The sequence below is a fragment of the Saccostrea echinata genome, unplaced genomic scaffold (assembly GCF_033153115.1).
Source record: "Saccostrea echinata isolate AGI-Se365-2 ecotype Australia unplaced genomic scaffold, CSIRO_AGI_Sech_v1 ptg000039l, whole genome shotgun sequence".
NCBI classification, from domain to species: Eukaryota; Metazoa; Mollusca; class Bivalvia; order Ostreida; family Ostreidae; genus Saccostrea; species Saccostrea echinata.
This window is the reverse complement of record NW_026889788.1, coordinates 732,943-747,157: the sequence shown is the minus strand read 5'-3', so window position 1 is coordinate 747,157 and position 14,215 is coordinate 732,943. Positions and strand designations below refer to the sequence as shown.

At 33.6% G+C, this 14,215-nt stretch overlaps 1 protein-coding gene across 1 annotated transcript; it reads left to right on the top strand.

Annotated features, from left to right (window-relative positions):
- The first annotated feature begins 2,676 nt into the window (after positions 1–2,676).
- On the top strand, positions 2,677–8,757 carry LOC133200402 (monocarboxylate transporter 10-like). Its single transcript, XM_061336207.1, has 6 exons — positions 2,677–2,899; positions 3,277–3,878; positions 4,278–4,644; positions 4,958–5,064; positions 5,347–5,428; positions 8,726–8,757. Exons 1-6 carry the CDS (start codon positions 2,677–2,679, stop codon positions 8,755–8,757), a joined length of 1,413 nt encoding a protein of 470 aa, XP_061192191.1.
- The last annotated feature ends 5,458 nt before the right edge of the window (positions 8,758–14,215 follow it).

Below are 14,215 nucleotides of genomic sequence, written 5' to 3'. Positions count from 1 at the left end.
GTAGAAAACATGTGCAAGCACATGCGCTGAAATTTGATTGGCTAATACCCATATGGCAATATCGGAGTAGTTTTCAAATGAAATACCCTTAAAAATAAAGTGTCCATCTATATTACAAAAATATTGTCTAATTTATTGAAGCTTGTAGGGAATGGGGCATCATAAAGGATTGGGGAGCCGTTTGGGGAACATCTGTAACGGTTCCCGTTACAATTAGCACTAGTTTAATCTTATAATGCATAAATTATATTTTGTTAAGAGTTGAAAATTTCGTTGAAACCAAAGAAATGTGCATTTTATCAAATATTTGATTCGACCCTTCTTCAATCACGATGTTTCAAGATACCTTTAAATATCAAACATATTATCTAAAAGAAAAAAAAAATAATTGCGGCATTGTAAATCCCGCTTAAATTACTCTACCCATTAAAATAAGCAATACATGGTTTTAAAAAATCACTTTATATTGCACATGAATATAGATAAGTAATTGAGAGTGTGTTGATTTACATGTAATCCTTCAAAATGGAACCTGGAAATTCGAATTTTGTATTGTAAATCTTGAGGTTACGAGAAGACTGTTCCTAATCAATTAATGCTAAAAAAACCTATTTTTTTTTAAAAAAGCAATTTATCTAAATTTCTCTGTCATAATGAAAGGAGTTTCATTTTCGCTCCTTGAATTTTCTTCTTTTCCATTTGTTTAAGCTAGTGAAAGACCGACAGGTAATAATTCGAATACTGGTACCTTTTATTGGCGTGAAACCACGTGCGTCACTGTTATGTCGTGTTCATTTCAATACCAAGGCCGGGTTTCACAAAACTATCGAAAGATTTGTCCTAAGAGAGATCTTAAGATGTGACTTATGGTAATCATAAGATTTGTCACTGCTGTTTCACAAAACAATTTTAAATCTGAAGACAAGTCTTAAGCATGTTAAGACAAATTTCATCTTTCAATGTCACAAGGAAATTAAAAAAATATATGATTGCAACAAGTTTAGTTGTTTTCTTCAAAATATTGAAATAATAGTGTGTCTCTAACAATTTCTTTTGCAGTAACATGTTTACTCTCAGAAGAAAAAAAAAACATCAGAAAATAATATAGTTCCTGACAAAATGTAGATGATACTACTTCTGAATAAATCCACTGCTGCATACATGTATATGCCTTTGCAAAAAATGAATGTTTTTTTTAAAAAAATCAGTTGAAATGCCAACTCGTGTTCAAATTCCCCCGGTTCGTTCAAAAAAATATATAAAAGTGTTTCTGAAACTTTCTGAACTACTAAAATAACAGTGCTAACAGACGAATTAGAGAAACGAAAGAACAATTTCCAATCAAAATTTAACAGTTTCAAATGCTATGAAGAAAACATGTAGCATCAAATGGTACAGCAGTAATTTTTATTGAGTTTTATATAAACATTCCGGCGGATTAATGGGGGGGGGGGGTACCTCAAGAAGAACTTAAACTAATTGATTTTCATCTAATTTTGTAAGACTGAAAGACGTTTAGTTTCTAGAAAAAAAAATCACCACAATGTAACAAAATAAATAAATGTAAAACGTCTTAAAAATGCAGGGTGGCTACACCAAAGTTCGATTTTGTTTACTTTCATGGGCAGGACTTGTCCAAACGTATCTTTATCCATTCAAAATGTATTTACTTAAGAAATACATGTATCTCGGATTGCGTTAGCCATTTTCAAAATTGCAGAAGTAGCAATGCTTTGTCATAGAAAATTTGATGAATTCAAAATTAAATAATTTTACGAGGGGTTATCAAAAAGTTCGTGGACTAGCGCCATAAAATTAAAACCGCGTTAGGTACATCAATGAATTTTAACGAGTTTAGTTAGCATCATCTTTTCTATCTATAGAATAAACCATAAATCATTAGTTTTATCTTTTAATAAATTGTTAATGTTTTTGAAACCAGTGGTATGTTCAGGCAGCGCAACCTCAAATATGACGTTTTTTTCTACCTGATTGTAACTGAGAAAAACTCTCTCGATATGAGCATTTGTCGTTAAAAAAATCCCGTTAATTCAAGAATGCGGTAGGACACAATTGTTCCGTACAAAATGCAATTTTTACCCCATTCTGTAAGTTCTATGAAATGTTATCGTAATTCTTTCATGGAGTGTCCAAACAACTAGGTGCTTGAAAATGACGTCAAAAGGGGGAGGGGTTTCTTTTTCCAACGTTCTATAATGTTTCGCACCTGGAAAAACTGAACAGGTATAGACCTAGGAAATGTTTAAATGGGCTACAGAAAAATTTTTCCTTCTTTCACAAAATGTATTTTTAACTTTTTATGTCACCTGGTAATGACGAATTTCCAGGGAATTTTTTTTCTGTAAACATTAAGTATGGGCATGGGCTGAAAATGATGTACAAAACATGCAATTCATTTGCAGAATAGAAATCTTTTTAATTAAAAAATAGGCTTTAAAAATATCCTTACTAAATTTGTAAGCGCACATTTCTTCACTTTGCCCAAGAAGAATGATTATTTTGATTAAATTTCGATTATTTTAACTTGATTCAGGATACATATATAAATAATCTCGATGAATTACCACTTTTAATAAAAATACGTCCATCTACAAAAGTATTGATATTATATCAAGAATTTCACAATTTTACATGCTTGCAGAAAACCAATTAAAGATGACCAAAGACAGTGCAAACATTGATAAAGACCAAACTCCTAGGACAAAATGCCGTAAGAAGGAATTTGTCCCACCGGACGGGGGTTGGGGCTGGATTGTATGTTTCACGTCGCTCATGGCAAATGGAACAGCTTTAAGCATTCTGAATATTTTTGGAATACTTTATGTGTACCTTCTCGAGGAATATACAAGTGATGATCCTTTTATTTTTTTTAAAACGTGTAAATATATTTTTCTTTCCTTTAAATACCTTACACTTCTACGGCGATCGTGCACGGCAGTGTCCAAAAGTATATCATTTTTATTTGTTATTTGTAACGAGATTTGAATATTTCTTTCAAGAGATCTGCAAGACTTTGAATTCAGTTTAATATATTGAACAAAACACTTCTTGTATCAAAATTCAAAATATGAATTACCCCTGTAACTGAAATGGCTACAGCTGGAGAACATCTGAAGTTCTGTAGGTTATGTTGTTGCCGAAGGAAAATTTTTCAAAGTAAATGCAAAGCCCACAACATGCCAATAATTTTTACTCTCCATTTGATCTTTAGGACTGATGCTTATTTCATATCTCTTTATTATATGCTTTTTTCAGCTTGGATTGGTTCTACTTGTACAATTGTAACCTCTTTGATAACCGTTTTTGCAAGATCATGGAGTGAACAATATGGTATCAGGCTAACAGCATTTTTTGGAGCAGCATTAGGCGTGATTGGACTGTTTTCCAGTGCTTTCATGCAACAATTGGAACTTCTGTATCTAACGTTTGGCCTCATACTTGGAGTCGGTGGGGGATTAATTTCTTTTACCTCCATCGTCATTCTTGAACACTACTTTAAAGAGCATATGGGCATTGCGATTGGGATCGTATCAATGGGAAGTTCAATTTGCACAGTTTGCTTATCAATTGTTCTTCCGTTTATCTTAGAATCTCTGGGCATCAAATACACATTTATAATCCTTGGTGGATTATATTGCATGCTTCTATTGTGTAGTTTGACATGGAAACCATTGTTTCACAGAAAATCTGAAAACCCAGCATTACTTTTGTATAAAGAAACGCACTTTGTCAACAGATGCAGTTGTTCGACCAAACATAGACTGAATTGGAAAATTTTCAAAAATCGCACCTATCTTGTTTGGTTTCTCGGATTTATTTTTGCCTTGTTCGGTTACTCTGTACCAATTGTACATTTAGTAAGCATATGTATTTTTATTATACCTCGATAAAAAAGTCATATCAGTGAAAGAAGCAATTGAGTTAAACAAAAATCTAATGTTCCAAACTGTGTAATGTTATAGACTGTTCCATCTTTTACGGGCACTTGAATCTGACAAGTTGATAAATTATTTAATACTGAAGTAGGACATGATTAAATCACAAGATAAACAGCACCACTGGTTTATGAATGATGAACCCCATAGGTGAAGAAATCTTCATATTTCTCTTACTACATGTACCTTGTAATAATGCATAAGATTATCTATGTAACAGACACATTATGTTATTAATTATCAACACATTGTACAATTTCTTTTCCTTTTTTTTTTTTTTTTTTTTTTTTTTTGCATTAATGTTCTTTTACTCTGTTTTAGGTCAAACATACTCAAGACGCCTTTCCGGGTAGTTATGCATTTATTTTGATCACCTGCCTACAGATTACATCCGGTTTGGGAAGTGTCATCTTCAAAAAGATAGCAGACTTTAAATGTGTCAACAACATCTACATGCAGCAATGCGCTTTTGTATTGAACGGTGTACTTACTGTATCTATTCCTTTTTCAGAGAGCTTTGAAGGACTGATAATTATTTGTCTCCTTCTGGGGGTTTGTGATGGCATCATTATGTGTTCGGTAGATCATACTGTGTTTGACATTGTGGGTCCCTCTGATGCATCACAAGCCACTAGCTTCTTACTGTGTGGAGTTTCCATTCCATTTGCTGTTGGGCCTCCAATGGCGGGTGAGAATTTTTATACTTCTAATGTATATTTAGTGAAATGAACATGCTGATATACGTGTTAAAAAACTTTTATGTTTACTGATTTTGACACATTTTAAAAAAAAAAAAAGAAAGAAAATATTTCATTAGGGAATGGATAATTCTCCACTGAATTTATTCTCTGATATTGGATGTTATCTATTGTAATAGATATTTCATCGGCGATTTCAACTTTCATTTATTAGTTTTTGGCCTGTTTCAGAATTATCATTTTAAACATTCGTCAGTTCTATAGAGCCACCAAGGGAACTGAGAAAATATATTTTATCTACAGGTTTGCTATACGGTCATCTTCACACGTATAAAATAGCGTATGTGGTAGCCGGTGTTCCACCTATTATAGGTGCAATTATTATGTGCATCATTCCAAGAGTCCAAGGGGTGAGACTCCTGTTTTGTTTAAAGATGGTTAAAATAATTAAAGAAATAAATTTCAAATTTTGGAAAAAATTAAAACATATTAATCTTTCTTCAAGAGATTGCAGTAAAATTTTAATCATTTTGTCTCTTAAAAAGTTTAAGTGTTAAACTATCATCTGACTACATTTACTTCAAATTAAAAAAAAATATATGTTTCTTCAGGAATATTTGTGACTAAATATTTTTGGAATTCTACATTGTGCGTTAGATATAACTGTTAATTTTTTTGTAAAACTATTTCAGAGCAGCCCTGCTAGTACAGAAACATACGCGTTTGGTTCTACTACAATTTTAGACATTGATCTTGCCAGTCCAAGTAAATTAGGTATGAAAAAATACTTTGATTCTTTGATTTCAAAGATAAGTTTTGTATTGAGCTAGAATATTTATATACAGCTCTGTCAAGACTATATATTTATATCAGGCTCAAATTAAGTATTCCGATAAAAATTTATTCCGCATTCCATATATCCGGCCTTCTGTCTGTAGACTACCTTCTCAAACATTTTTAAGCCTATATCCAAGATTTTACGGATGATGGACACACTTCTGAAGTTTGCTCAAGAGAGTTTTTAATTTGTGGTTGAAACAATATATTTGTATTTTGCAGTTACTTCAGGCCGCAAAATAATACCTGGATGCAGCGTAGAACTTCCAACTTCCAAAGATGAGAAGACTACTACACGGCTTTAGTCTCATAAGCATTTCTTGAATATTTCTTGCATAAGTTTAACAAAATTAGAAAAACCAGACGTTCCTAGTAACCGTAAATGACGTCACATACAGTAATATTTAATGAGGATACATTACATTAGTTCATTCCTTCTCTTTTAGAGAAAAAATATATAGTTTTCTTTTTTTACAAAATCTTTGCAAAACTAAATTCGTTAAACAGTATGTGTGTGAGTATGTCAAATATAAATTAAGACTAATAATTTGAATGTTTTACATTCAATATAATATATTTGTTACGGTTTGTAAGCAATAATAAAGTTTGTAAGTTTTTTTTAAAGTTTATTAATCCACCGTGATCGTATAGATTTTTAAATGATAGTTTCTGAAATCTCATCAGAATAAACCAATACACTGGGTGTAGCAAAAGTTTTTAAGATCCGTCCAAAATATTTAAGAAGAGCATAGAACTAAAACTCCTAAAGTAATCATTAAGGTGAGGTCCGATAAATTAGAGTCCAAAGTGTACTCCAAAGAGTATTCCAAAAGAGTATTCCAAAAGAGAGTCAATAGATGCCAAAGAACAATCGAAAGAAAGAAGAATGAATTCCGTTTTCCTGCAAAACATTTGCATCATTAGAGATTCCACGTAGTACTTCATTTTTCTTAACCTCTTGGCAACCAAATTGAAAGGAAGTCACAATCGCCAGAATCTTTAAGTCAGACTTGCTGACATCACAGATAACTGTCCAATGACAAAACGCCTCTAATATTCACACTTCGCAAAACTGCAAAGCTTTTAATTTTGTGAGCAATTTTTGTTCAAAATTATAAAATGAAGTTCCAATGACCCATAAGACACCTTTTTTTAGTTTAAATAATATATTTTCTCAGCTCAATATCAATAACTATTACACGATGCCCATAAATATTATAATTATAGAGTATTTTAGATTTTCTCATAATAATTTTGTTAATGGAGATGTGTAAAGGGCAATAACTCTGACAAAGAAAATCTTTTACCATCTGACAAGCTCATCTGCTTATAGATATATAATCACTTTTTTGTACTTATGGGTTATTTTCTTAAGCCTCCTATGTAACCTTCATTAACTTGTTTTAGAACTGACCAAAGCTTACATGAGACACATACTAAGAAATGGACCTCTTGACCTCAAAATCAATAGAGTTCTTCTTTAGGCCATAGGGAGTTGCTATGCAAAATTTCATTGCAAAAGTTTAAAGGGTTCTCGAGATATCGTGCGGAAACGAAGTCGTCACAGACAGACAGAAATACAGACGGACGGACGGACAGACGGACGGACGGACAGACCCAAATTAATATCCCCCACTTTCAGTGAAAGCGGGGGACAAAATGTTCAGATAAAATGTCCATTCTAAACACTATAGGTTTACATTCGTCCCCATGCAATTAGAAAATTCCCAATGAAAATTTCTCAGTTCCCCTGAACATGATTTTTGTCCCCCGCTTTCACTGAAAGTATGGGATATTAATTTGGGTCTGTCTGTCTATCCGTCCGTCTGTCCGTCCGTCCGTCCAACTGTCTGTATTTCTGTCTGTCTGTAACGCTTTCGTATCCGCGCGATATCCCGAGAACCCTTTGAGCTTTCGCAATGAAAATTTGCATAGCAACTCCCTATGGCCTAAAAAAGAACCCTATTAATTTTGAGGTCAAAGTTCAAGGTCGTAAATTCATACATTCCGTCTGTGTGTAACACTTTCGTTTCCGGGCGATATCTCAAGAAGCTTTTGAGCTTTTGCAATGAAATTTTATACCATACCTCCCTATGGCCTCTCTCGCCCCTCTCAAAGTGTCCCGCCCCGTTTTTTTTTTTAATTATTGTATTAAAAGTCGCTTGGCAATATTTTTAGCATAGGGGCATATGGAGAGTTATTACGTATAATACAGGTTGTCGGCGGACTTTATATTCTAATTACATATATTAGAACTGTTTAATAAAGGCTAAATTAGAAACCATGTATTGTGCAAAATTTTGACAATATCGAACGTGAATATAAACATTATATGTGACCTAATGTTTGCATTTAATTTACTGTATAATTAAGCGCATCCGTGGTCTAGGGGTATGACCCTCGCTTAGCATGTGAGAGGCCCTGGGTTCAAATCCCGGTCGATTTTTTTTTTTTTTTTTTTTTTTTTTTTTTTTTGAATTTTTGTTCTGGATTTACTATATAAATGATAGTATTCACCATATGAAATGAAAAAGGTATGACGTCTGGCTTGTACAAACTCATAAAATCATTATTACAGTGTGATAAATATTCCATACAAAAAGAATCTTCTATACACATATTAAATAATAAGCAATCAAATATTTATATCCATACTGGCATTTTTATTTGCTTCAATATACATGTATACATTTAACAAGTCTACAAATCAAGGGGGGGGGGGTCCGACCCCCCCCCCCCCCCCCCGAACTGCGAATGCTCTTCTTTATTCCCTAAGCGGGAGACACAAATTCTCTGAATGAGTTTGTTAACTTAGTCACGGTTCACAGTTCGTTCACAAGATCGGCATTGGTCCACGAAACTGTTCACTTTTTATTAGACGAAGTCTTCAGTCTATGAAAATTATTTTAACTTACGGTAGTCACAGTTCATTTATTGTTTATCTCACATATAAAGATAATCGAATAGCATGAGAAGTTCACGGACATCCTCTTCTTGTTCCCGATGTTAAGTCCAAAATATAATATTACAAATGGTAACATTGATTATATGGGTCCAATATATGTGTCCAATATATGTTTACTTCACTATCTACGCATGGATATATGTTTTTACTACGCTTCACTACTCTTCACCAATATTGTTCGCTTTGGAATCAATGTTCTTATTCCACACTTAGGTATAAGTTATATTCCATAAAGTATGATTAACTTAGTTCACCATGTTACTTTTCAGGTTCACGCAAAGGGTACAGTCCTGATGATTAAGTAGATGACGGAGTGCAATTATCACCACTCCAGGCGGTGTTATCGCCTTTCCAATTAGAAGTCATCAGTGTATCCCTAGCTTCTGGATTTATTTTTGACTGATTCTTCTGGTATATTTCGCCTTCATATTGTTTAACCAACATAACTTCCTCCATCAATGCGTCTATGTCTGTCCGCTCTGGAATAGTCTCTGCAGGTGGTTTAGACACAGAACTCTCTCTACCAAGTATCTTAGATGACCACATATTTTTAAATTTTTGATAGAAATTCATTATCCTTTTTTCAACCAATAACACAAAACATAGGAAATATAATAAAAACAAAATGAAGGTTAATTGAACCAAGACATTTAAAACCATTTTTCTGTAGGCATAGCCTCAACATTATTTATGAAAACAAAGACAATTCTTTGATATGTATTTAACTTTTCTTGGAGAGAAACATTTTTTAAATCAATTTTTCCAAAGTGAAGTTTGTTTTAAACAAAATCATTAAAAATAGATGGTAAAAGTTGAAAGTTTACTCTCCTTATCATAAAAAGGTGGAAGTATCAAAGACCCATGAATTGCTTTACACCCAAGATTTTAACGTTTCGATTTGATTTTGCTGAATGTGATCCTACATTCAATAAAGTAAAACATTACGCTGGATAACATTTTAACCCTTTTTCATAATTGTTATATGTAATTCCAAGAAGTCGTTTATACACAAATAGTTATGACAATTACAAGATGATCAACTTCCAGTAAGTTTGTGCAAGGCAAAACTGTATAAAAAGACAACGAAGCATTTTTTTTATTTTTTTAATTATCATTATTAAATAGTAATTGAACATTTTTCTTGACTGTTTTTGAATATTTACAAATAGCTGATGAAGATGCATAGGTTTTATACTGAAAAACAGAGGTGTATAACTGATAATATATACAATGATAAGGAGTACTCAATTTCAATTTTCAGTTATTTTTGGTATAGAGCACACAAAGCTAGGACAGAAATAATAAAAGAACAAAGGTAATGAAAGTAAACATTCGAAACATATCTCTCCGCCTAACTTTCCATTTATTACTGACGCATTTAAGATTCTCATTGAGACGGTTCCTGACGGGATAAGTGTCCATAGCAGGAACAGTCAAAATTCTAGCATCATGCTCAGAAAACCCTCGGATCTTAAAACTGTGTCGCTGAGTGTTATATAGTTGTATCCATTTAACGATGGAACTCCTATAGGTAGATTCTTTCATATTGATATTTTGGTTAGGTCCCATCATTATATCATGTAGATGCCGCTTCTGACATCCCCTACTGTCTTTAATTTCTTGGCATATGTCTTTTGTGCATCCCTGATAAACTTTCCAAAAGTTTATAATTTCATGTTTTGGAACAAAGGGAAGGTTGAAAGCGAAGATTGATTGATTGATTGATTGTATGTATGTTGTTTTACGTCCCATTCGAGAATTGTTCACTTATATAGAGACGTCACCATATACCAGTGAAGGGCTTCAAATTTTGACCTTTACTCGGCACTCAGGGCCATTGAGCAGTGAGGGATCTTTATCGTGCCAACGCCTGTCGTGACACGGGGCCTCGGTTTTTAAGGTCTCATCCAAAGGACCCGCAACTTTCACTTGAAAGTACCGAGCGCATGGCGAAGGAACAGTTGCTACCCATTTTTTTCGACTTAGGTCAGTTGCGGCCGAGATTCGAACTCACGACCTCCCGATCACGGAGCGAGCGCTCTACCGACTGAGCTACCGTAAACGATAGAAAGCGAAGAATATCCACTGTAAATATCCTGCAGGGTTGCTTATCATCTATATTTAAAAAAAATGAACACAGAGTTATGGGTGTTGATTTTTTTTTTTATTTTATAGCCCCCTACTGTATAAAAATACAACAACTATCTTTATGCATTTTTCATAGTTTGTATCTCCTTATAAGCATTAGTTATTGATTGCATGACCTGCCACACATATATACTTATGTTTTTTTTGACAGTTTTTAGACAGTTTGGAATTCTTCCATTCCTTAACCACCCGTATCAACTTGCAGAGCCTTTAATCATATTCTAACTCTTTATGTTAATCTTCCCGAGCCACTTTAAGATTTTGATGTAATTCTTATATCAATTTTCCAAAGTTAAGGAAACTCTTAGCACAGTTTATTTCGTTATCGAAAATATACCTGACTTAAACTGGAAGTAATTTCCCAATAATCTTGAAAAATTGTTCTGTGACGTAATTATTTTCCCCTAATACATTCTCACTAGACATTATTTTTCCGTGACTTCCTTGGTTTTACCTTAGGTTTATAACTAAGATCTATACTTTGCGAACACTCTTTATTTGTTTCTTTTACCTGTTTCCTAGGCATTACAGGCGGTTTCATACAACTACTACAGAAGCCTCTTTTTAACTTGTGGTTATTACATTTAATATTTATACCAACTTCCATTTCTTGTTCTACTTCAATTAACTGCTCTGGTGAATCACTCATAGTAGGATATATATCTAACCCATATTCTTCGTTTTCAGAATCAGAATCAGAGTATTGATAATTGTTATCAATAGAAGAGTCAGAATCATATTCCATTTCCGTATCTTTACAGCAGTTATTAGCGTTAGGTGTTATTAGATGGTCATTATTTATCTCGTTTGAATTTTCATTATTGTCTGTTTCGCGATTGTTTAAAGCACGAGCACGAATTTTCCTCCTTACCACCTGTAACGGAAGATCGTCCTCATCAGAGGAATTTTCGCGTTCGACTCGTTTTCGATTTATCAGTCTTTGTAAGGCTGTTGTTCTACTTCCTGTTCAGAATTTTCTCTATCAGACTCATGTTCTGGGGGTACTACATTCTGAGTTTGTCTTAAGGTGTGTTCTCCAAAATTTTGTGGAATTTTCCACTCTTTAATTCGAGCAGGATGAAGGTGCCTTCCGTGAACTTTAATGGTGGTATTTAACTAATTTTTAACAACAAAGCTTACGGGACCCGTCTGATCAACAATGCGGTAATAGGGCATCCATTTTTTATCTAACTTACCAGTCCAACAATTGTTTTTCAAATAAACTGGGTCACTTGTTTGAAAATTTTCCTCTTTACTCTCTTTATTGGCCTGTAATTTCTGTTTATGTTTGCCATTTTCAAATTTCTGTAAACATTTACGAATGCCTTATGTTGCTGTTGAATTGCAATTTTGTATTGATCCCCCCTCCCCCCGCAAATACATCCCTCTGGGTTTCAATATAATTCTAATGGTAAAACTACATCTCTGTTATACATAAGATAAAAAAGGAGAGTATTTAGTTGATTCATTGGTGTGAAACCTAATGGCAGCTAGTGTTTGGTTAAGATAAAGATCCCAAGTTTGTGTGTCTTCTTGAACCTTTTTAGCCATTACATCATACAGAGTTCGATGAAACCTTTTTACCTTCCCGTTTCCCTGTGAATTGTAATAAGAAGTAGTAATATGATTCTTTGAGTGTTTCTGCTACCTCCTTATTAACGTTTTCAGTACCATTGTTTGTTAAAGCTGACATGAACTCTTAAATATGTGATATTTTCATCCTTGTTCGACTTATTTCATTCCCATACTCCCTTTTCCGCCATATTTCTTTCAGATTCGCTCGCTTATTTTACCGGCTATATAAACCCTGATGCCTTTTTTACACTTGAGTGATTTTCTAGCCTGGCTGTCGACATGCACACATCTCCGATAGCAAAGTTTTGGAACACGCCTTGGACTGACCGAAAACATGTAGGCCTGCACACATCTCCGATAAAGCAGTTTTGGTTCATGCAATAAATCTAACAATCCTACAAACTACAATATAGGAATTTTATTGAAAACTGGAAAAGAGTATATAAATTTTGAATAACATAGATGCAATGCATAAAAATCAAAACGGCAAATGCATGTTTGATATACATATTTATTTGATCAATAAAGAAGAAAAGGCTACCACATGCATTTTTTTTTCCAAATAACACTGTACTGTTGATCTTTATGCATGCTACAGTATAAGCACATCCTATGCAACTTACGCATTCAAGTAATACATGCATACATACAGAGAAAACGCGTCGAACGCTTTAAACTCATCTGTCTGAAATACTGCTATCGCTACAGGGATGTGCACATGTCGAAAGAATTACTTCCCATTTTCCTTTTATTGAAATATGCATCACAGAAGAAATAACTCCATTTGTAACTCAACGGTAAACACATTGTCACTAGCACTTGAGCACACGTGGTCCCTGCCGATCAGCATTTTTGGTCAGGGAAAATATCGAAGGTGGATATGACACTGGTATTTGCCTGATTAGACAATGTAGTCAGCAAATAAAACGTTTCAGAAATCGAACTAACTGTTGTCAGTACATGTAGTAAATATGTTCATGAATGTGGCTTCATTACATCAAATTTATTACATAAACATACATTCTTGTTACGGATCTTACATCATTTAAAGAAAGTGAAAAGGGGGGGGGGGGTGAATGTGTAGAATACATTTTTCAATATGTCGGGAAAAAGGTCGGATTTTCCTTGATCAAATATATTTAAATACGTGCAATGAACTGGCCTCAACTATTTTAGATATAAAACTAATGTATCTTAGATTTACACACACTGAACAATTTGTTTCTGTAGACAGATTATTTTCAAATCAGGGCCCTTTATTACAAGCACGATTGATACAATTACCAACGAGCACAGACATAATTATGTTTATACAAAATAATCTACAGTACATGTTTTTGTATATATAGAAGTTGAGTAAGTATTATACTATAAGTATATATAAAAGTAATATTGATAATTGAAATAGTTCTACTGTGTACCCAAATGTAAAGTGGGGTGATTCAATAATCCTCGCATTGCCAAAGATATCACGAGGCGATGCAAAAGTACTAATTATTACATAAGTGTTTTTTATTAAGAATTACACATATTCACACGTTCTTGTTATTTAAAGAAGTTTTGTAGTGTGCCTGAATGAATAAAATATGGTTGCATCCATGTGTATTATTTCTTTAAATATTGTATTATCAATAGTCAAAGTTTATAGGAAAGGAAAACAACGTGCCCCTGAGAGTGCCCCCCTCCCCCCAAAAAAAAGTTTTGATTAGTTTTTTTATTTTGATATTTTTTTTCCTTGTCTAAAAATTTCTGGTAGGAACCCTCTGTGCCCTTCAGAGCTTCTAATATGTATAAAGAAACAAAAAACTGACCTCGTTTCCTCTGGAAAGTACGTGAGAAGGGTCCACATGTTTCCATTCCCGTGAAATATAGTTTTCACAATTGTTTAGTTCCCCTTTTGTTTGGGTGTGTAGGTTTTTTTCTTTTTTTCTTTTTTTCTTTTTTTTTTTTTGGACTTGTCAAAAAAAGGAGACATTTTTTTTCTCAGCAGGTTTGATCCACCCTGCCCCAGAAAAATTCCCTGATCTGCCCTTATA